Genomic DNA, 24,575 nt, shown 5'->3' on the forward strand with positions numbered 1-24,575 from the left:
CTCTCGTTTGTCATCCAGTTCTTCCTTTGTCCATGTGTTGCTTGCTGGTGGGCTGTAGGCATTTAAAATTATCAGCTTATCATCCTGATTCCAGACCTGCAATGCCATTATGTCAATATCTCGAGGGTTTTCAAATATTAACTCTTAACTTCAGGTGTTCTTTCACCAGCACAGCCACTCCTCCCCCCTTCCTAGTTTTCCTGTCACGTCTCCAGACTAAATAGCCTCTTGGGAATACGACTTCATTAAATGTATTTCCTTCTAGTTTCGTCTCTGATAATGCGACAATATCTGGGACCTTAAGCTGAATTATATCTTGCAACTCCAAAATTTTTTTACCTCCATCAATGTTGGTATATACAATTTTCAGGAACATGTTCCCTTTCCCTTTGCTCTTTATTCCCCCTTCCACTAATGATTTTGTTGCCTTGTTTTTATGTACCATTTCACAAGCTTTCCAGTCCCTGACACTTTGTAGAAAAAAGAATTTGTCTTCATTTCTATCACCATTTAGACGTTTTGCTTCAATGAGGTTCATTTTCAGCTTTTCTGTTCTCCTTTGAGAGGACTTGTCTTATTGACCAAAGTTTGTCAACTTCTTCACTGCAATTTCCTGGCATTTCTAAGCACTTCCATCATGTTTTTCACTCCATTAAACGTCACCCTTAAGGGGCAGTTCTTGTCTTTCTCATATTTTCCTATTCTTCTAAAGTCACTAACGTACGTGTGTGTGTAATTACCTAAGTGTAGTTACAAGATGAGAGCTACGCTCGTAGTGTCCCGTCTTCCCAGCACTCTTTGTCATATAATGCTTTGAAACTACTGACGGTCTTGGCCTCCACCACCTTCTCACCTAACTTGTTCCAACTGTCTACCACTCTGTGTGTGTATGTATGTATGTAATGTATATATGTATATATGTGTGTGTAAAACTTGGCTTATTAGGCAAATCAGGCCTTGCATAGTAGGCCAAGAACTGCATTCTGACTACTAGGTACAACATATACTGTGTGTGTGTGTATATATATATATATAGTGTATGTGTGTATATATATGTGTATATATATATATATATATATATATATATATATATATATATATATATATATATATATATATATATATATATATATATATATATATATATTTATATATTAACATATAACATATAATATATAATATAAATAATATGCATGCAATTGACGATCACAAAATACTGATCATTTTTATGCGGAAAATCCACAGAGAAATGTGAAAGGACGATGAATGTTTTGGCCTGATTAAAATCTTTTTCAACATCAGACTGACTAGAGGAAAGAGAGGGAGGGTACAGGCCAACACCTGGAACCTGACCACAGCGACGGTAGATCCCAAGGTGCTTGTGGAAGATGGCCCCAAGTCCCAAGGGCAGTACTAACAGGGCACCTAAGGAAGGAATCCCTACATGCATTCAGCCTGAGTACTGAAGAAATTACTCCTGGCGCGCACACTAACTGAAGAGACAGCACCACAAAAACAAGGCACAGAACTGAAACAATTTTCTGGAGCCAGAGGCACATGACCTTGCCAGTATCACATCAGCCAAGAACTGAAGGGTGGATAGCCAGTGTGAAGGTCTGGGGCTCCCCTTCCCCCTCCTGGGGAGGGGGGGGCTGCACAAACAGCAGAGCGGCAACGTGGTGACATCATGCTAGTTTGCTTGTTTTCACTTAGGGAGTTCTGTCCACTCATTCGACCCTTTTTAGCAATGTTTTCACCAGAATCAGGGTTTGTTTTGGGGTGTTTACCTTTCTCTGTGCCTGACCCGGTTGATGGTAGACATAGAATGCTTCCAACCACACGGGAGTTTCTATAGGCCATTGCTGCATATACCTCTCTGAGGGGTGGGCCAGGTTCTGGCTCGTGGTCACCCTGTAGGCCTAGAACTCCATGTACATTGACTGATGCCAGAAATCTAATATATCCATATCGGCTAGGATAGCTCCAGGGAGCCTCCGGGTCTCACCAGGAAAATGGCGTTTCATTACATTCAACGCTGTTTTTTTTTATTTTATTTTAGTAACCTAATCTGTGGTTATCCGAATTTCTATTTGGATATGGCGAAGTTTTGCTGGAAAATTATCTGTATTTGACTTAGATTCTGTGCCAGTCTGCATTATCCAGCCAAACCTAATCATTGAGGATAAGCACCTCCAAAGGATACCTGATCAACCAGGCTGTGACTCATACGTCAGGCTGCGAGCATCCGCGTCCAACAGCCTGGTTGATCAGTCCGGCAACCAGGAGGCCTGGTCGACGACCGGGCCGCGGGGACGTTAAGCCCCGGAAGCACCTCAAGGTCAAGGTCAAGGCCGGATAACCCAAATATTCAGTTCAGTGAGCTTCGGATAACCGAGCTCATACAGTTTATTATAGTACTATACTGTCCTGTATACTGTGTGTTATCAGTAAATTAAATATTAAACCAAACATGGTAGAGTTTATGCTAAATTTTCACTTTTTATTAAGTTACATAATGAATAAAGTTTTACTGTACCTTTGTGAAATCTTTCATATGTACATATGAAATCTTCTAGTACTTTTTAATGTGCAGTATATAATGGTTTATGTAAATGAATTATCTTGCTTGATGCTAAATTGACTTGTTTTCTATTGCAGGTTTTAATGGAGCTTGTAGTGTTCATGAATGGTCAGGCTCCTTCCTCAATCAGTCTGTCCGCTTCAAGATGACATCTGTGTGCGGGCATGTGATGTCATTAGACTTCCCAGGAAAATTTAATAATTGGGACAGAGTTGATCCTGTAAGTAACTAAGCAACTTAATTGTTCTATGATTACATAGTTAAGAAGGTAACTTTTCTTTTAACTTTTGTAAGGTGAAGCTAGTTTTATTTTCTGTAGAACTAGGGGCTAATTATTATGCCTTTATTTTGCAAATTCTTTTCATTTTGGATTACAATGCTTTCAGTATAAAATTTAAAGATATATTTTTCTGTGGGGGAACCCCGTTGGCTTCCTGGAGTTATTGGACAGATATTGGCTAATATTAGTATGGGGCTTCAGTCATATGGAGTTGTCATGCCTACTGGGAACCACTAGCTAGAACATGGCCCCCCTCAGAGAGGTGCAGGGAGCAATGGTCTTTTGAAACTCTCATGTATGAAAGTAATCATGTTTGCACAGATAATACACGGGGTTACAACGGGCTTTGGCAGCACCATTGCATGGGCTTGCCATAGGGGCACATCCCCCTACAGGCCCTGGAAATCCCCATCGGGGCTTAGTTAACCGATGGACGTGTTCTCTGAGTCCCATCTTGCCTTGTGCAAGGGTGGTTTGTTGCCACTGTCTTAGGGTGGTGATCATCTGTTTTGCCACCGTCATGCTGCTTATTTTTTTTTTTTTTTTTTTTTTTTTTTTTTTTTTTGAGAGAGATATACAAGAGTTGTTACATTCTTGTACAGCCACTAGTACACGTAGCATTTCGGGCAAGTCCTTAATCCTATGGTCCCTGGAATACGATCCCCTGCCGCGAAGAATCGTTTTTTCATCCAAGTACACATTTTACTGTTGCGTTAAACAGAGGCTACAGTTAAGGAATTGCGCCCAGTAAATCCTCCCCGGCCAGGATACGAACCCATGACATAGCGCTCGCGGAACGCCAGGCGAGTGTCTTACCACTACACCACGGAGACTGCTAACTACACCACGGAGACTTATTGGGTCGATGACACCTTCGACCTGGAGTCTTGTGAGACTTGTTCTCCCCTCGTGCCCCAATTTACCCTATTCTGCTACAGCCAAGGTTAAGGGCCCAGCTGCTTGTGTGTTGCATGTTGCAATGCGCTCGGTTGGTTGCCTGCTCGAATGCCCCAGGGCTGCGCCGTTTTGTTTGTTAGGAACCTGGACTTGGGGGCATTGGTCAGTCTGGCCTTGGTTCAGTCCATGCCCCCTTCGTCCTCCCCCTAGTTGGTGTAGTTCACCGTTCTCCTACCTCCCTGCTTCTGGCTCCCAAACGTCTGAGGGTTTCAGAATCGGGGCAGGGTTTAGCTAGGTATGCGACTCGGGTGGTTCCGGGGTTGCCCCATTTGAGGCATAGACAGAGGCATTTGAACTGGTTCCTCCCGCTGAGGGTTCTGGGTCCTTCCAGCAGGTCTCTTTCTTTGATGCCTTTTCTTCAAGGGTGGTGGGCATTGAGGACAGCTCTGCTCCGGATCGTGACTTGGAGGATTCCGGGGCTGGGGTGGGAGGTGGCCTGGGGTGCTGAGGCCTCTTTCGATCCTGTCTGGGCTTTGCTTCCTTCGGGGCGGGATCTGCTGTTTCAAGGTTTGGGGTTTTTGTACCCCCTTGTACGAGTTTGATTTGGGGTCGGCTTCCCCCTGGGTTCGTTTCCGGGTTCCCTTGGATTCCGCAGTGGTGTCCTTCCGGAGGTTTTCTCTCAAATTACCCCTGTGGCAGTTCGGGAGGCCCTTGGTGCCCACCTCCAGCTAGACCCGGATTTTGACTCGGTGCTCGATCCGGTCTCCATTGAGTTTGGGTCTTCTTCCCCGTATTGGATACGTTACAAGGTGCCGGCATCTTCCTCTCTTGCAGGCTGCCCTTTCTTTTTGTTGGGGGGCGTAGCATACGTTGTGTCGTACCTACACACCTAAGTGGGGGCGATTTCACTATGGTGTTGCAAGTGTACTTAGGGGTGCATTTGAGCAACTTAATGCATACGTGTATGCCTCTGTGCTTCCTCGTGAGGTTGGTGTGCTCCAGTTGCACGTACAGGTTCCCTTCCCTTTCGGCTGCTTTGGTTGTGGAGGATCTTCACGCACACGGCCATTTGGCCTCGATCCTCCGCTTCTTTTCCCTTCTCGAGCTATCCTCGGACTGGCTTGTGGAGGATGTGGAGGTGTTGACTGCCAGGTCGTCATCTGCCACACTGACCTTGACGGCGTTGCTTAAGCTGTTTGTGCCTGTCCTCTGGGAGTCTGTGTCCTTGTTTTATGCCTCTTGCCTCATGTGTCATCAGGCTGTCCTCAAACTCTGTGGATTCTGCTTGGGCCCCTGGCTCTTAGATTTTCATCTCTGTTTTGCCTGCAGTTGTTTGCGGACTTGGTTGTGACTCAACTGAGTCACAGTTGAGACAACCAAAGGATATGTTGGTTGTCTGGGGTGAGCGTTCTTATGCTTCCCTGAAGGGTTGTGCCAGAGCTCATGTATCTGCTGGTCGAGGTGGGTCTTTGGTGCCAGTTTCTGAGCCAGTGCCTACTCCGGATCCGTCTTCATCTGGTCGGCGCGGTGTTTGCTCTGCACGCAAGTAGGGTTCTCAGGAGGGTCATTGATCCTTTCGTGGGTTGCCCCGTTGACAGGGCATTAGGGGGGGGGGGAGGAGAGGGCATCTGGCTCTGATTGCCCATGCTTGGTCTCACGATTTGTGGGCATTTCAGGTTGTGTCTTCCGTCCTGAGGTGGCGTTGGGCGGCTTCTTTCTCTTGGGGGGGGGTGGGGGGCTTGGGGCCTGTGGGACAGGCTTCTTCCCCTTCCCCCCTCAGCACACCCACATCAGGGCATCCTGGAGTGGGTGCGCTTGGGCATGGTCGAAATGACCTCATTTCTCAGGTGGATTTCCCGCCTGATTCCAGTGCCAAAACGGGACTGTGCGGATCTGCGGTTCATTCTGGACTTGTCCCGTCTGAACCCTCTGGATTCCTTGCCACTCCTTTCGGATGACCATTCTGTCACAGGTCCAGCTTCTCTTGGAGCCGGGTTCTTGAATGGTATCTCTGGACCTCTGGGATGCGTATTGGCACACCCCTATTCATCTGAGCTTCAGGGACTGGTTAGGTTTTATGGTAGGTCGTCAGGCCTACTGCTTTCGTTGCCTTCCTTTCGGGCTGAATCTGGCACCTTGCATTTTAAAAAATCTAACCCGGGTCGTGGTGGCCCGGGTTTTGGCCTACCTCGACGACTGGTTGGTTTGGGCCCCCAGCCAGTCTGCGTGTCTGCTCACCAGGAGTTTAGTTCTTTCCCAGCTCACAGGGTTCGGTTTTCTGGTGAACTGGAGGCAGTCCCATCTGATCCTGTCTCAGGTTTGGACTTGGCTGGGCCTTGTCTGGGATTCCTTCTCGGCGGCATTATCAATTCCCTTGGTGGTCTTTTCGCCACTTCCTTTTGCTGCTTAGATTGTTTTCGGTCTCGGATTGTGTTGTGTTAGTTTTTCTTCCTTGGCTCTTTCAGGACAGGCATCTTATGCTGAATAATGTCACCTCGCATTGTGCGACGCCGGCGGAGCCGTTCCAACTTGCGTTTGGGGTGGATATCACTAAGGCTCCATTTTGCAAGCTTTCTCATAACTTTTTCCACCTTTGGCCTTCTCATGCACCTCCTGAGCCATCCTGGTCTTTGGACTGGGTGCTCTCCTTTCTCTCTCTCCTCCTTGGTTTGTGGTGGCTCCTTCGGTCCATGACTGTTTCCAGAGAGCATTGTTCTTATTAGCTTTGGCGTCTGGGGGTCAGGTCAGGAAGCTTCATGCTTTCCTCCAGCATAGATATTTTGCTCTTTTGACTCAGGTGGACGTTTTGTTCATTTGCAGCCCTCTCTTTTCTGGCGAAGAACAAGACGGCAGGCTTCCAGAGGGGTCAGTGGGGTTATTGATGCTTGGTTGGTCGGGCCGGGAGTGCATCATGTTTTGTTTCCGGTTGCGGCTTTACGGCGTTACCTGCGCGCCTATGCTTCTGTGCCCAGGGACGTGCCATGGGTTGACCCAGTATCTCTTGTTACCTGTTTCAGGGAACACACACTCAGGTTCTCTCAGGTCGTTCGCAGGGTTAAGTCTAGCCAGCCTGCAGTCTACCATTGTGCCCATGATGTTCGTAAGTTTGCAGCTTTCACTGCTGTGTTTGGTAATATGTCTTGGGCTGACTTTCAGGCATGGGGGTTTTGGAGATTGAACAGGGTCCTGGCTGCCCGTTACCTTGTTAATGTGCCTGGCCCTCAGCGGTCTTGTCTCGTCTTAGGTTGGCGGTTGCAGCCAGTTGTCTCATCTTCGTTATGACTTGTGTGGTGTAGCTGCCTTCCAGTTAAGTCCCTGTTTTCCTGCTCTTTGGGTAGTTAGCTACAGGAAGTAGATGTAGCTTCCCCGCAGAAAACCAGCGTTGAATGTAATGAAACGCCATTTTCTGGGTAGAGCCCCGGAGGCTTCCTGGCACCCTCTCTCTCTCCCCCCTGTCGGCAGCTTTTGTTTCCATTTTCAGTCTCCAAACTGACGGTCCACTTGCAGACTCAGTGGGCCTGGGGGGGTTGGGGGGAAGGCGCGAACGAGTGGCGCGCTGTGTGATGACATGTTGCTTGTTAGTTTGTTTTCCTTGAGGGAGTTTCTAGCTTCTGTTCGGTTTCGGGTTGCAATTTTTCTACCAGGAGGGGTCTGTTTTGGAGTGCCTAACTTTCTGGGTGCTCAATCCCAGTCAATGGCAGACATAATTACTTTCATCCATGAGGGTTTCATAGGCCATTGCTCCCTGCACCTCTCTAAGGGGGCCATATTCTAACTAGTGGTCCCCGGTAGACATGACAACTCCATATGACTGAAGCCCCATACTAATATTAGCTAATATCAGTCCAATAGCTCCAGGGAGCCTCCGGGTCTCACCCAGAAAATGGTGTTTCATTACATTCAACGCTGTTTTCTGTGGGGAGCCCCGGAGGTTCCTTGGAGCTTATCGGGCTTATGTATGTTATATTAGACCGGGACATTAGCTAAGGAGTTCAGACCTACCAGGGACCAGTGCCAGAACCTGGCCCCTTCAGAGAGGTTTCAGGGAGCAATGGCCCTGGAAAACCCCCTTGTGGTTGGGGTTTTCCTTATCTGCCATCGACTGGGGTTAGGCACCCAGAAAGGTAGGCAAAAAACAAACCCCACATGGTAAAAAACTAAAACAAAAAACCGAACAGAGAGGTAGAAACTCCCTACAATCCCAAGGAAACAAGCAAACAAGCAAACCTCACACTTTACTGCCGCGACGATCGTCCGCGCAGTCCCGGACGGGGAAGGGAGGGAGGGGGGAGCCCCGGACCTCACTGTGCTGGCTGCCTAGCATCAGTTCGTAAGGTAATGTCAACCGGGATAGACGCTTCTCTGGCCTCAGTTTCCTAGGCGGTGTTTGCCTTGTGTGGCGTTCACTGCCGTGTGTTGTGTTGTGCAGTGGCCAGGTGTTTCTCATCAGTACCAGGGCTGCATGCGTTTAGGGGCTTCCTTTCCTAAGCGCCCTGTGAGTACTGCCCCTGCGTGACAGGGTTATCTTCCCTCGGGCGTTCGGGAACCATTCCCGTAGAGGTTCTTGCTGCTCGGCATTTGCCTCGCCCTTGGGGCCAGCTGGGGCTTGGGGCCCTTGTTTGACCCTGGGTAAGGACTGGTATTGTGCTGGTTAGGGCGTCAAGGTGTTGCGCGACCTGCCACCTAAGCGGCGACCGGTTCCTGTTGCCTCTGGAGACGGTGTACTTTTGCAGGGTTTTTCTTTTTTTATTTTCATTTGCCTGGTGGGGGTCTGCCTAGTGTGGCTATTGTTGTTCCACTGGTAATGTTTGGTGGCCCTCTGCTAGGCCCCCGTGATTGTACACTTCGCAGGGGTTTTCAGTGATGTCCTATACCCCCATGTTAGTTTTGGGTTTTAACCGGTTAGCAACACCTTGCCCGGGCATCCCGTAGTTGTTACCCTACGGGCCCTGGAAACCCCTGTCGGGGCTCGGTGGACCATTGAATGTGTCTTCCGGGTTCCAATTCGTCGGGATCGTTGGTTGCTGTGCCCTTGTCTCCGGGTGACAGTCGCCACTTTTACCTCCGTCATGTTGCCTGTTGGGTTGCTGACACCTTGACCCGGAGTCTTGCGAGAGATATTCTTTGCTTGTTCTCCAGTACTCTCCTGATGTTATTACTGTTCAGAGTACAGGCGGCATCCGTGTTGCAAGCTAGGTTAGGTTGCTGCAATGTGCTAGGTTGGTTCCCACTCGGATGTCCCGGGTTTTGGTTAGGTGCTGTTCGCCCCTTTCCCTCCCTGTTTCCGGCTCCGGACCGTTTGCGGTTTTCGGGGTGGGGGCGGGGTTTAGTTGGGGCCGAGACTCGGGCGGTTTCGGGGGCTGCCCCGTTCGGGTTGGGGGCGTAGGTTTTCGAGCCTGTTCCTCCTGCCAAGGCTTCTGGGTCTTACCAGTGGCCCTTTCTTGCTGCCTTTCCCATGGACTCTTCCTTTTCTTTAAGGGCGGAGGGCTTGGAGGATGGCTCTGCCCCGGGGCCTGTGTTGCGGGTTCCCGGGCTGTGGGGGATGCCTGCAAGCAGTTCTGGGGCTGTTTGCCTCTGCCTGGGTTTTCTGCTTCTGGGCAGGGTTTTTTCCCCATCCAGTCTGCTTGCTTCCCACTTTTGCTGGCCTGTTTTCGTATATTTTGCGTTGGTCACAGCCCCCTGTTCTGGTGGCCATTTTCTTCTACCAGTTTCCCGGCGTGGCCACTAGGGCGGCGTTGCGGTTTGTTTACATGCTCCTGGGTGTGCGAGCGAGCGGCTTGGGTGAGTTTTTTCACCTTTTTCAGGGGTTTTATTCTCCTGTTGTCGTTTCTTTGCTTTTCTGGTGTTTTCTGCCTGTTTTCTGTTCCTCTGGGAAAGTTTGAGTGTTGATTTTACACCGGGTTTTCTGTTTTGTCTGTTTTGGGTCTGGGCCCTAGGGTTTGGGCTCAGTGTCCCTGTCTGTTTATGCTTGCTCCCACACCTTGTCCCTCAGTTTTCGGTCTGTTTTGACCGTTTCCCTGGGGGTTCTGTGTGGGGGGCTGTGCTTTGCCTTTCTGTGGTGTATCTCTGCCAGCAAATATGGTGGTTTGGGCTCCCCCTGGTTCGATTCCGGGTTCCTTTGGGTTCTTTGGTTTCATTCCGGATGTTTCTTCCTCTTGAGCCCCCTTTGTGGGTTCAGGGGGCTTTGTTTCCTCGTGTGTGTGACTTGGTTCAGCCTTATGGGGTTCTGGGGTCTGACTGGCTTGCAGACTGATCTTTTTGGGTCTTGGCACGTGTTGTGGTCATGCTTGGACTTTGAGGTTTTGTTGTCGAGGTGGACCTTTTGATGCAGTTTTGTGCCTTCTTCGCCTGGCCGGCGTGGTGCTCTCTGCCCACTGGTCGGCGGCTTGTAATTTTCTTTTCACGTGTATGTGTGTGTGTACACATGTACAGTACATGTACATGTGTACACACATGTACATGTGGATATTATGTACACATATGTACATAATATCCATAATATCTGGCGAAAATGAACCTCATACTCTCTGACCAAACTAAATTCCAAAGGGTAACGAAGGACATTACAGCCGAATTGAAAACAAAGGTAAACAGATTGATCGAAACTGTGAACGTCAAGAAATCCGGACTTCACCTGCCAAAGATTATTGGGGAGTACAAACTTGGGTATGTGTATGGAAATGTCAAGACACACAAGCCTGGAAACCCACTTCGGCCAATCATCAGCTAGATACCCACACCCACGTACAGACTGGCAAAGCGACTCAACGGCTTGCAGACTCCTTATGTACCTTGTGCTTTCAGCGTGAAGTCTCCAAAGGAATTTGTTGACTTTCTGCGGGGAACACGGGCCACAGGGATAAGAGTCTCATTGGACGTAGAATCACTGTTTACCAACGTACCTGTGGATGAAACAATCGGGATGATAGCGAACAGAGTGTATCGTGATCTGGCCTGTACTCCTCTTGACATACCAGAAAACAATCTAAGGAAACTACTTCAAGCTTGTACTAAAGAGGCACCCTTCTTGAGCCCTGATGGGCACATGTATAAGCAAGTAATGGGGTTGCCATGGGTTCTCCCCTAGGTGTCCTGTTTGCGAACTTCTACATGGGTACCATCGAACAGAAGATCTTAGTTGACATGAACTTGAAACCGGCCATATACTGCAGGTATGTTGACAACATTTTTACACAGGTACCTGATGTCAGACGTCTGCAGGAGCTGAAGGAGGCATTCGAGCGGAATTTTGTGTTGTCTCACGAGATGGAGAAGGATGGGAAGCTGCCCTTTCCTGATGTAACAGTCATGGAAAGGAGCGGAGGTTTCCACACTGCAGTCTACACTGAGGAAACAAACATAGGAATGTGCCCCAATGCTAACAGTGACTGCCCAGACAGGTACAAGAGGAGTGTTGTCAACGCTTACGTCGACCGTGCTCTCAGCCACAGCTCAGGATGGAAGCAAGTCGATGAAGAACTCTGTAGGGTAAGGCAGGTCCTAGTCAACAACGGCTTCTCCAATGGTTTCGTTGAAGACATCATAAAAAGGAAGGTGAAATGCCATGCAACCTCTGAAGAGTCAACAAACACAACACCTGTACCCCCTATTAGACTATTTTACAGGAACTTCTTTTCTACAGCTCATAAAATGGAGGAAAGGGTCCTGAAAGATATTGTTAATAGGAACGTAGACCATGGCCATAGACATTCAGGCCATTAAAGTAGCCTGCTCTGAGCACTCTAATTTTTTCAAAGTAAACGTCCCTACAGACAAAAATCAGGATACAATTGACGATTTACTATAAAACCCAAAAAACGGCCAACCTACTCATGAAAAAATCTCCAGACACAAAGCAGAACGCCTTAAAGGAGACTAACGTCGTCTATGCCTTCAAATGCCCACTTGGGGACTGTAAGCCCCAAAGAACTCAGTATATAGGCAAGACAGGTTTTCTTGCTCTTTGTACGTTGTCTTCTCTTTCGCATTGGGTTGTCTTGCCCTTTCCTGGGTTTTCAGGACTACAGTTATTTGATGTTTCTTACTGTCGCCTCGTTTTGTGTGGAGCTGGTGGAGCCACTCCGGCTGGCATTCGGGGTGGACGTCACATCCGCCCCGTTCCGTACGCTTTCTCGTGTTTTGTTTCACCTCTGGCCTGCTCATACATTGCCTGAGCAGTGCTGGTCCTTGATCAGGGTGCCCTCTTATCTTTTCCTCAGTTTGTGGTAGCCCCTTCAGTTCAGGTTTCTGCTCTTTGGTACTGGTGGTAGGTTTGTACGTTTGCAGCCTTTCTCCGTCCTTCTGGCAACGGTCGAGACGGCTGCTTACCGAGGTAGGGGGGGTCCTTGGGTTATTGATGCTTGATTGGTTCGGCCGGGGGTGCATCCTGTGTTGTCCGGTTGCGCTTTTTTTTTGCCGTTACCTGCATACCGTGTCTGGGGATGCGCTTTGGGTTGATCCGGTTCCCCTCGTTTCCTGTTTCAGGGCTCGGGTCTCCCAGGTCATCCGCAGAGTTTTTAGGTCTTCCAGCCTGCGATCTATCTTTGCGCTCGTGCTGTTTGGACGTTTGCAACTTTCGCTGCTGTGTTGGTGATGTCTAGGGCTTATTTTGGGCGCGAGTATTTGAGGGTCGCACAGGTTCCTGGCCACCCATTCTTTATGCGCTCGTCTGCTCCTGTGCGTTCTTGTTGCCTTGGGTCACAGGTTGCAGCCTGTTGTCTCGGCTTCGCGTTGCGGAGTTTGTGGCAGCCGTCTCCCGGGTCAGCCTTTTTTTTTCCTTCTCTTTGGGTATGAAGCTCCAGGGAGCCATAGGAGCTCCCCACAGAAAACCAGCGTTGAATGTAATGAAACGCCATTTTCTGGGTGAGCCCCGGAGGCTCCCTGGCAACCCTTCCTCCCACTGGTCGGAGGTTTTTTCGCATTAGTTGAAGCTTGGCTTCGAAACTGATGCTAGGCAGCTGATGCGGTGTGGTTCGGGGTTCCCCCCCTCACCCTGCTGTGAGGGACGATCAACCTCCCCCTGCTGCGAGGGAGGGCTGCGCGGACGATCGGCGCGGCAGTAGAGTGTGATGTTTGCTTGTTTCCTTGGGATTGTAGGGAGTTTCTACCTCTGTTTGTTGTTTTTAGTTTTTACCGTGTGGGGTTTGTTTTGTTATGCCTACCTTTCTGGGTGCCTAACCTCGGTCGATAGCAAATTAGGAAAACCACAACCACAAGGGGGTTTTCCAGGGCCATTGCTCCCTGAAACCTCTCTGAAGGGGCCAGGTTCTGGCGCTGGTCCCTGGTAGGTCTGAACTCCTTAGCTAATGTCCCGGTCTAATATAACATACACTAGCCCGATAAGCTCCAGGCAGCCTTCGGGGCTCACCCAGAAAATGGCGTTTCATTACATTCAATGCTTTTTTTTTTTTTTTAATATTTTGTTCCTATTTAATGCACGAAATGTTTCATTGCATGGAAGTTGAAGCTGCCTCCTCTTTCTAGCCTTATCCTTTCTATATCCCAGCTCTTACATTTGTTCTTTCTTGGGGCAGCATAACTTTCCTTCTTTCTTTTGACATAACTTATCTGTTAAAATTTCATGACTGATTTTATATTTAGGCTGAATTGTTCAGATGTCCAACCGAGAAGAAAGAAGCAACACCCAAGCTTCGAATGCCAGAGTTTATAAGCAAAGAATCCCGAGGGTGTGACTACCTAGTACTGTGGCTCGATTGTGATAAAGAGGGAGAAAACATTTGTTTTGAGGTCATTGCCTGTGTTGAAAATTCTATGCCTAGGCCAACATTCAGAGAACAGGTGAGTTATTGCAGTGTTTAATTAATATTTTATTAAATATATTCTGGACAAACTGCATTTAAAAGTTTTATTAAATGTAAAGCAATAAATTAAGGTATTTTTTCTTAATGAAAAAAATAAATGCTTGTGATATACATACTGTAGTTGGAATGATTTAAGATACAGTATCCACATTGGCTTTTTGAAGAGGCAGGTTTAATTTCCATTCTAATAAGCACAAGAATTGATTAGAATGGGAATACCATATTTTGTTTAAGACAATTTTTATTGTGGTTGTAGGTTGTTTTGGCTAAGTTATTAATGGGGTTAGAGATATGGTTCTGATGTTATTAAAGGCTTATGTGAGATGTGGAAATGCTTTGTAATTTATGAGAATGGAAAGAAATTCACTGAGTGTGAGAGGCATCTGTATAAGGAAACATCATAATGTGTGCATGGCTGTTGAATTCTGTCCTCTGAAAATATAGTTCTGTAGAAAAAATGAGGATAGTAGGTATACATCATCATTAAATTGTTTTAAATAAAGAAGTTTTGTGAAAATAATCCAAGCTAATGCCACAGAACTAACCCCACTGCTCTCATCTCCCCTCCTTACGGCATCCTATGTTCATTACATTTATGTTTGTTGTACTCTGTTCTCATTATGTTGTATGAATTCATTATTCTCCTTGGAGTCATAATGGTACTGGGTGTCTGTCAATGAGATATTCTAGTCTGTTGATATCTTTCTTGATTGTAAAACATGTCTAGAACGGTTTGATATGTATAATTCACTTTCTGAGGGGAGCTCCTACGGCTCCCTAGAGCTTATCGGTCTAATGTATGTTATATTAGACCGGGATAACATACATTAGCCCGATAAGCTCTAGGGAGCCTCCGGGGCTCGCCCAGAAAATGGCGTTTCATTACATTCAATGCTGGTTTTCCGAGGGGAGCCCCTACAGCTCCCTGGAACTTGTCGGGTTAATGTATGTTATTCCGGTCTAATATAACATATATTAGCCCGATGAGCTCCAGGGAGCCTCTGGGGCTCGCCCAGAAAATGGCGTTTCATTACATTCAATGCTTTTTTTTATATTTGACTTAAATTACAGACAATCTTCCGTGCCAAGTTTTCTGCAATCACAGAGCGGGACATTAAAGCTGCTATGAATGCCCTTGTAGAACCTAATGAAAATGAATCAAGATCAGTTGATGCCAGACAGGAGCTGGATCTTCGTATTGGATGTGCCTTTACTAGATTCCAAACTAAGTTTTTCCAGGTGGGATTTTTAGTACTTTTCAGTTATTTGAATGCAACTGAGCTGGAATCTGTGATTGGAATTTATTTTCTTGTTTTAACACTTTCGCGCTCTCGGCGTTCAAAAAAAAACAATACCCCAGATGCTTTCGGCACTTCGCGCGCCTATGCGGTAAGACCGAAAAAGTGTACACTCTTTTGACTGTCCTGACAATAATTGAAGGCGCACGTATTTAAATTTGGTATCACTGTGTTCGCAATGAAATTGTCTATAAGAGCATACCTATAAAATGCCGCCCAAGCATAAGGAGTATCAACACCAAATAAAAAACTATGCAGATCACTCGCCGAGAGCGCCAAACAGCAACAAAATGTTTCCACTCTCTTAATGGTTGCGAAGCCTACAGTTGTCCTACATCGCTAATTTTGGTGTCATTGGAATCGCAATAAAATTCTCTACATGGACATATGCATATGAATGTTTAATATAGGTAATTGCCCACCCACAAGAGTGTGTGAAGTGGAGAGTACTTAGCCGCGAGCGCACTGGCGAAAACACGGGGGGAAATCATGCTTGGAAAGTTTATACGTTTCCTGACCCTACTTTTCTATGTACGTATTTCTTTTTTATACCAATGTGTTCGCAATAAAATTTTCTATAAGATGAACTGTATAACATTTGTACAAAGCATGTGTAAGAGAAGCGCCAAATATAGAACCACGTCGCTCAGTATGCGTTCGTGGCAGAAACGAACGCATTGTTTTCGTTCGTTTGATGTTTGTCATGTTTATACTTGTTGAAACATTTTATAATTTGTATGACAGTGATCGCAGTAAAATTCCCTACACAGACGTATACATAACACATACAAATATTTCCCACGTGTTGGATATATCAACGGCTAAAGAGAACCCACTGCCACACGCTTGCCACACCCCCAAACATACTTTGTGTATTTTATTTTTTACTCATAGAAGTTTATGTGATATAATATTCATTCTGGTACCAAAAAATTCGCAAATAAATTCTCTACAAAAGTATCCCCATCCATTTCGGTTAAAAAATGGAATTTATAGAAATATTTTTTCGATGGACGAGAAAAGTAGGCTGTTATGCGGAATCGTAAGAAAAAACGGCGACGAGTTATCTCTAATCTAAAGCGCGAAAGTGTTAATAGCATTACTGGGTATTTTAGTCCTTGATAATTAATTTCTGTATTTTCATTTAAAATTTGTATGGATAGTGAGGAGTTAATAAGAGTGTAGCAATTATAAAGAAAAATATTGGACACTAGCAACTGCCATTGTATTAAGGCTTTTATGTATGTCAATTTTATTAGTGACAAAATTTGGGTATACAATACTGTATATCAAAATACTGTAAAATGTATTCATATTTCAAGAAAATATGAAGAATGTAAAAATATAAAATTCTGTTCTGCATTTGATGGCACTGGTGAATGTAGTGATAGGCGTTAATTTGCTGACATCTTCCCTCTGTGTTGGAGTTTTGGCAATCGTTTGTATTTGTACAAGAGATTTTTTTTTTTTCTGGGGGGAGTCCTGTCGGCTCCCCGGAGCTATCCAGGCTGAATAGATATGTATAACTTTCTGTCAATGGCATCAGTCAATGTGCATGGAGTTCTTGCCTACCGGGGACCACGAGCCAAAACCTGGCACCCCCCTCAGAGAGGCGCAAGGAACACTGGCCTATAGAAACCCCCATGTGGTTGTGAGCATTCTGTGTCTGCCATCGACCTGGTCTGACACCCAGAAAGGTAGGCATCCCAAAACAAACCCCTATTCTGGTGAAACTATTGCTACCGAAAGTCGAACGAATGGGCAGAACTCCCGAAACAAACGATAATTTGCAAACCAGCATGACGTCATCACGTTGCCGCGCCACTGTCTGCAACCCTCCCCCCTTCCCTGGGAGGGGGAAGGGGGAGCCCCAGACCAGTCTTTTACTGCTCGGTACTTGGCTGCCCTTGGGGTCAGCTGGGGTTTTGTTGCCCATGTTTTTGTCTCTGGGTAGGAGGTAGTTTTCGTCACTGGTAGGGGTGCGGGGTACTGCACAGCTCGTTATCACTTGTTATAGCGGCCGGCTCTGTTCCGCCTGGGTATGTTGTCCTCTTGTGGGGTTTTTCTTTTGTTTCTTGTTGTTCCTGCCTGGTGGGAGGGAAGGGGGTTGTCTGCCTTGCCCTCCTCCTCTGTTGTTGGGGTTGGTGTAATTCTTCTGTGTATTGGTGGTATGCCCTGCTAGGCCTCTGTGAATGGACAGGTCTCAGGGGTTCAACTTTTAGAAGTTCGTTTGGTAGACTTGGGTGCCAGAAGCCAGCTGGGCTTCCCTTGGCATGTTAAGAAGGCTTAGGGCCCTGGGAAACCCCACGGGGGCCCCATGGTCCGATGGATGTGACCCTTGAGTCCCCTCTTGCTTCGTGCGAGATTGAAGGTTGCTCTGTCCCCTTTCCCTGTCTCAGGGGTGACACTCACCGGTTGTGCCTCTGCCATGTTGCCTGTTGGGTCAGCATTTCTTTTGACCCAGAGTTGTGCGATGTTTGTCTGTACATGCTCCAGTTCACCCAAGCTACTGACCACGATATGAGGGTGCAGGCAGCACAGGCGTTGCATGCTAGGTTTAGGTTGCTGCAACACGCTAGGTTGGTTGCAGCCCTGGATGCCCCAAGACTGACCCATTTTGGTTATAGGGACCCGGACTTGTGGGTGGGAGTTGCTTCGGCTCTGGTTCTGTCTGCCCCACCTAGTCCTTTCCCTTCTGTTGTGCATCCGGTTCCTCCTCCCTTGCTTCGGGCTCCGAAACGTCTTGAGGGTTTTGGATTCAAGGCAGGGTCTAGTTGGTGTTGAGACTCGGGCGGTCTCAGGGGAGTCCCTTTCTGGGGTTGCGGCAGAAGCATTCGAGCCTGGTTTTCCAGCCGGAGCTTCTGAGTCTGACCAGTGGGCCCCCTTCGTTCCTGCTTTTTCCTCTGCTCCCGCCTTTTCTTTAGAGGCCGGGGGTTTGGAGGCTGGGTCAGCCCCGGGTCTTCAGAGTGGGGTTTCCGGGGCAAGGGAGGGGTTGAATTGACGGCTTTGGGCCTCGTTGGACTCCGCCTGGGTTTTTATACCCTTGGAGCAGGGCTTGGTGTTATAAGGAGAGGGGTTCTCTTTCGCTCCCTCCTTGTATGAGTTGGATTTGGCGTCTTCCCTCTCCGGGTTTGGTTCTGTAATCCCATGTGTTCTTCGGTCCCATCCTTCTGGAGGTTTTCGGCTTCCTGCATCCCATCACAAGTGGTGCGGGTAGCCCTTGTGGCTTACCTCCTGCGCGACCCGGATTATGCTTTCGCGATGGATCCGCATTCCTTCGTGTATGGATCTTCGTGTCCGTACTGGGTTCGGTATGAAGTTCCGGAGTCGTCCTGGTTGGCAGACTGCCTGCTCTTCTCTTTGGAGGCTTGGCACACGTTCCGTTGGTCCCGCGCACTTGAGTGGAGGGAGGCTCAGACAGCGTTGCAGGTTTTCCTGGGGGCGACTTTGTGCATTTCAACGCTTGTTTGTTTGCTCCTGCCCTTTCGCGGGATGTTGGTGTGATGCAGTGTTACGGACCCGAGCCCAGCGTCCGAGCACGGAGCAGTGACGACCGCGCCATCTGTGGGTCAGCTCCCGAAACCCCCTCCAAATGGACGGCGCCATCTAGTGAGGACAGGATATACCAGCCACAAGGGCTGGTTTCCCGTCCTGATCAGCTCATAACACAGCCGCTGCTGACCTCTGGTGAGGTGACGCTTAGACAGCAACGCCATCTATGGAGTGGATAGGTGGGTGTTTGTGTCTAAGCCTGTAAGTGAGGTGCCCCAGAGTGTAACTAGTACTGATGACGTGTCTGATTACAGAGTCGACCTGGGACTGCTGTAATGGAAGTTGGATCAGTCTACCCAAGGCAGCCGTAGAACCTCCAAGTGTTAGCTGCAGAAGCTGTGAGTCACCCCCCGGATGAACACTGTTGTGTTAGCCTGCCTGTGAGGTGGCAGGACCTGGAATTGTCGTACCCGGGGCTGACTAGTGGAGAAGACTAACCACTGGGGTGTTGTGGTGAGGAGAGTGATCTGTGGAATCACACGAGGCTCCTCCCTAGGGCTCGCAACCCTAGTATCGGTCGTGGAGTGGCCTACGCAGCGTTGCTGATTGGAACCTGTCAGCTAAAGGCTGGATTTGTGGTTGACGGCCTCCACGACGGTGCACCCAGTGGGACTGTGGTTCAGCTGGCCTGTGGCCAGGGTAGACTCAAGAGAATCAAAGGATTCATCGTGAGGCCACAAGAGAACCAGGACCACTCGTCTTGAGCACCGTGAACGTCCAGAGTCTTCAGAGGAAGACCACGTTGTACATAATAGTGTTTATACCTCCCCCCATGTGATAATCTATATATTATTTATGGTGATGGTGATAATTATATTATTAAGTTTTTGCCTTTGTCTCCCTTCCCCTTTAATTTACTTGCGTTACGGAGCACACCCCTTGAAAGCCACTACTAGCTTGGGGCCGGATACCCAAACTCTACTACTGCGACCCGAGAGGGCCGTAACATGCAGCTTCATGTGCAGGTTCCTTCCCTTTTGGCTGCCTTGGTCCTGCTGGCTTCGGCCCTGCGTTTCTTTTCCCTCCTTGAGCTGTTCTCGGATTGGCGTGAGTTGGATGTAGAGGCGCTTGGGGCTGTCTCTGGGTCGGGTCCTCTGCCCTCGGCGGTGCGTGTGTCCTTTGCATTGTTGAGGCTGTTCGAGCCGCCTCTGCGGGATGCGGTTTCGCGGTTTTTTGCTTCTCGCCTCCCGTGTCGGCAGGTGGTGCTTGCTACTGCTGCTTTAGAATCCACTTGGGGCCCATGCTCTTTGGTTGTCTTCGCCCTTTTTCCTCTGTTGTGGTGCAATATTTACAGGGGGGCTTCAGCTAGTTACCAAGTCGTCCTATGTCCGACTTGGTGGTTCTTGAGGGAGGGAGGGGGGGTTGTGCCAGGGCTTGGGGTTCTTCCTGTCGTAGTAGGCCAGTGAGGCCAGATTCCGGGCAGGCGCAACCTCCAGTTTCGTCTTTTTCTATTCGGCGCGGGGATCGCCCTGTGCGGCACTTAGGTTCTCATAAGGCGTGTCGGCCCTTTCGCGGTTCGTCTCATTGACAGGGCGATGACGGGGTGGGGGGGGGGGGGAGGCTCGCTCTGTTTGCTCGCGCCTGGTCCAGTGATTTGTGGGCTTATTTTAATTAATAAATCGATTTTAATTACATTATAAAATATCACATTGATGTTTTTTGGGGGTGGAACAGATTAATTGTATTTCCATTACTTTAAATGGGGAAATTCGTTTTCGCAAGACGAGCGTTTCACATGACGAGTTCGGTGCCAGAACGGATTAAATTCGTTAACCGAGGTTCCTCTGTATGAAGTTTCCTGGCAGTCCTTTCGTCATTTTTTCTCTTCATAGGTTGTCATCGGTTTTGGTTCAGATTGTTTTGTTTCACAAGCTGTCTTGTGCATTACTGTATTTCACCTATATCTGCGCATGCGCCACCCTGGTCATTGGACTGGGTGTTCTCCTTTTCTCTCTCCTCCTCGGTTTGTCATGGTTTATGCTACATGACTTGTTGATGGGAATTCAGCATCGGTGGGTGCAGCATGGCTTTATTTAGTGCATTCGTTGCTGGCGGATGCTGCACTTGTTGCCGGAACAACCGTGGACATCTTCAAGAGAAAACTGGACGGTTTTCTAAGAGAAGTTCCAGATCAGCCGGGCTGTGGTGGGTATGTGGCCCTTTGGGCCGCTCCAAGCAACAGCCTGGTGGACTAGACTCTCACAAATCGAGCCTGGCCTCGGGCCGGGCTTGGGGAGTAGAAGAACTCCCAGAACCCCATTAACCAGGTATCAACCAGGTTTAACAACCAGGTTGATGGGAATTCAGCATCAGCAGGTGCAGCACGGCTTGTAGGGCATTTGTTGCTGGCAGATGCTGCACGACTTGTTGATGGGAATTTAGCATCGGTGGATGCAGCATGGCTTGTAGGGCATTCGTTGCTGGCAGATGCTGCATAACTTGTTAAATTACCAGTGGGTGCAGCACGGGTTGTAGACGAAGATTTTTCATGGACCGTTGAATTCATGAATTTTTTAATTTTTGTATGAATCTGATTATCTTTGGCTAACATGCTGAGACAGTAATGTCCCTCAGAATTGATGCTAGCCGTGCAAGTCCACAGTAAACGATAAGAACACATGGCCCGACACTGTACATTCATGACTGAAAAAAAACCTAGTGCCTATACAGTACTATAAAACCTATTTAATAAAATAATAAAGAATTTCGCTTAATAACAATTATTTCCAAATATTTTATTAATAATAATTTATAATTTGCTTCATTAAATTGTATCTTTAAAAAAAAAAAGTGAAGATTCAATTTTCGACTCTGGACGATTGAGGGTGGTGGTGTCTCACCATGTGAGGGGCCCGCCGATGCCAAAACAAAACACAAAACCCACCTATGGTTCTATCGACCGCCAGACCGGTATATGAGGCTCTAAATACCGGTCTCCCAAACTGGTCTATAGAACTGGCGGATCGATAAATAAGAGGCCGTTAAATCAAGTAGATAGTGTAATTTTATGGTAACAAGCACAACGTGGAACTCGGTAAAGATTTAACCACTTCTAGCGTGATGGATAACTAAATTTTAAATTTTCAGGGAAAGTATGGCAACCTTGACTCATCACTCATATCATTTGGACCTTGCCAGACTCCAACTTTAGGATTCTGTGTGGAACGGCATGATTTCATCCAGTCATTCAAGCCCGAGACATACTGGGTACTGCAGGTGAGATAATTAATTTCAAAATAATACTAACATGTACAGTATACTAATAGGAATAACTTTTAACAGGTCAGTAATGGGTGTAAATTTTCCTGAATCATGCTTTATAAATGTTTTTATCTCTTAACATTTCATGGTAAATTCCCAGTTTTTTATGAATAATTGTTTAAAATTTACCTTTTTCAGGTAAAAGTAGCAGTAACTGAAGAAAAACAGTTGTCATTAGATTGGGAGAGAGTTCGAAGCTTTGACAAAGATGTGGCAAATTTGTTTCTCAATATAGTGAAAGAACAGAAGCGTGCCAAGTAAGTTACAAGTTTATTTCCTTTGTGACATTATGTATGTTAACAGTAGTCTGTCATGTCTTTGTTAATTGCTTTCTACTTCATTATTTTATGTTTATTTCCTTCCTTCCTTCCTTCCTTCCTTCCTTTCTTCTTTCCTTCCCTCCTTCCTTCCTTCCTTTCTTCTTTCCTTCCCTCCTTCCTTCCTTCCTTTCTTCTTTCCTTCCCTCCTTCCTTTCTTCTTTCCTTCCCTCCTTCCTTCCCTCCTTCCTTTCTTCTTTCCTTCCCTCCTTCCTTTCTTCTTTCCTTCCCTCCTTCCTTTCTTCTTTCCTTCCCTCCTTCCTTTCTTCTTTCCTTCCTTCCTTCCTTTCTTCTTTCCTTCCTTCTCCCTTTCTTCTTTCCTTTCTTTCTCCTCCCTTTCCTTTCTTGCTCCCTCCCTCCTTTCTTCCTCCTCCCTCCCTTCGTTTTGTCCAGGACTGGGAACAACCTGGACACCCTCCGAAGGGACAAGGTTAACCTGAGCATGCCCGAGTCCAAACCCACAACGACTTGACGCAGAACTGGGGAAGTTGCCTCACCCAAAAGCCCTCGACCCCAAGAAAGGGAAAGGGACTGACCAACTCCACCACAGACCACGGGAAGAGAGATTGAGAATGGCCCACGAGTTATGGAATCAGGATCTGGGAAAACAAGCCAGAAATTCTCCTACATCAACATTGAAGGGATGAACTGCAACCAGGAGACCTGGGCAGAGACAGGGCCATGGGGACATTGATCATCTGAATCATCAACAGGTAGTCAAAATGCAGATACATAAGGAACTCTACAAAGGGTTTCAGGGGCCTTGGTACCCGAAAATCCGAAGAAAAATGGAATATTTACGAAAAATTACGAAAAATACTACAATGTTCTGGCAACACTGTGGTCTAAACCATTTAATGTTATCTTGAAAAATAACATAATTAGAGTCAAATTTCCCGCTGCAACTTTCGTGAATCTGGTCCTCGCGGCGTGAGTGCGCCGCGGGGTATTGTATCTTACGTTGTAGAAGTCTTATTTTTCGTAATAGCGTTGAAAATAGCATGTTATGCATAAAATGAATATAAACTCACTCATTGGCAACAGTATCGTGTGAGAGAAGGTGTTATGTGGCTCAGGCCCTCAGTCACTGTGTGTGTCTCATAGGGAGTGGATGTATCGCTGACGCGCTCTCACAATATCTCCCAGAACTCATGCTATTTTTGCTATTTGTACTGCAATATGACTTACCAAACGAACAAGAGAAAAGCATTGAAAGCTAGATGCATGCGAGCTCTCCATAGAAGGTACGAGCTGGCCGCAATGCGTAAATCACGCATTGTCACGAGTGACCGCGAGTAGAGTAACTTGTCGCGCGCTACGCAACTCCAACTTTTACAACTAGATCTGCCTTCACAGCCTTTATTTATTATTCAATTTACATGAAACTTGCACATTATATGTAGAGTTTACGCCTCTAAAAACGGTAGTAGCTTTTCTTATCTACGTAGATTTATTGATTTTATAAATAATGATACACTTCATTTTGTTGCATACGTTTTTGGGAAACTTTTAAAAATCTGTATTATTGCACTAAATACATCTGGGATACAGATCTTACTACCAAATCTTTATTATATAGTAAGGTCATAGCGAGTGTCGTAGAAATGATTTTGGTTCACAATTGTGGGCTGTGAAAGCAATTGAACATTGTTGAAATTTTTTTTGTTTTTTTTTTGTTTTTTCTCTCCTCTATTTAGGCTGAGATGCTGAAACTTGGCCTAGGTGCAGCACCTTTCACATGTATCAGGATAATAAATTATGAATACCCTACAACAACTCTCATAATTCCGGTGAGAAACCCCCTTCAGGAGACCAAGATAGTGAGATAAAAGTGCGGAAAAAATAGTGACATTGTATTTACTGAAGATAGGGTTAAAAAAAATGGAGGAACTAGATGTAACAAAATCAATGAAACCAGACTTCATCTTACCATGGCTGTTGAATGAGGCTGCAGAAGTACCAGTATTTTCAATAGTTATCTAAATTTTTTAATAAAATGCTAGACATAAGAGATCTTCATAATTTGGGAAAAAAATGTTCCAATATTCTAAAAAGGAGATGGACAGGAGGCACTAAATTACAGTCCAGTGTCATGAAGTATTCCCAGTAAAGTGCTGGAGAAAGTAATTGTTGTTGTTGAAAATGATGAAGCATCTGGAGGGGACCAATTTTGTAACAAGTGTAGCATGGATTTAGAAGGGAAAAATCTTGCCTTACAACCTTGATTGAGCTCTACATCAGGATTACTAAAATAAGATGGGATAAAGAAGGCTGCATATACTGTATTTTCCTAGATTGTCAAAAAGCATTTGGCATTGTTCCTTACAAAGGGCGGGTGCAAGATGGAGAAGCAGACTGGGATAACTTGGAAAATACTTAACTGGGTAAGGGAATACCTGACAAACAGAAAGCAGAGTGTCACAGTCAGAGAGGTGGTTTCAAGCTGGAAAAGTGTAATAAATGAGGTCCCACAAGGCTCAGTCCTGGGACCACTGCTGTTCCTAAGTTATGTGAGAGACGTGCCCTTGGAAATGAGCTTGTACATATCAATGTTTGCAGGTAATGCAA

The 24,575-nt window shown here is 46.8% G+C and overlaps 1 protein-coding gene across 4 annotated transcripts in view; it reads left to right on the plus strand.

Annotated features, from left to right (window-relative positions):
* The window catches only part of Top3beta (topoisomerase 3-beta), a 67,333-nt gene that overhangs the window by 4,050 nt on the left and 38,708 nt on the right, over positions 1-24,575 (plus strand). For all 4 annotated transcript variants that reach the window (XM_069325254.1, XM_045745540.2, XM_045745543.2 and 1 more), the window contains 5 exons: positions 2,659-2,801; positions 13,359-13,556; positions 14,651-14,818; positions 21,517-21,645; positions 21,829-21,947. In XM_069325254.1, the coding sequence (XP_069181355.1) occupies positions 2,727-2,801; positions 13,359-13,556; positions 14,651-14,818; positions 21,517-21,645; positions 21,829-21,947 (689 nt within the window). In that variant the 5' untranslated portion in view covers positions 2,659-2,726. The remainder of the gene's footprint in view (positions 1-2,658; positions 2,802-13,358; positions 13,557-14,650; positions 14,819-21,516; positions 21,646-21,828; positions 21,948-24,575) is intronic.

This window comes from Procambarus clarkii, chromosome 16 (assembly GCF_040958095.1).
Source record: "Procambarus clarkii isolate CNS0578487 chromosome 16, FALCON_Pclarkii_2.0, whole genome shotgun sequence".
Taxonomy (NCBI): domain Eukaryota; kingdom Metazoa; phylum Arthropoda; class Malacostraca; order Decapoda; family Cambaridae; genus Procambarus; species Procambarus clarkii.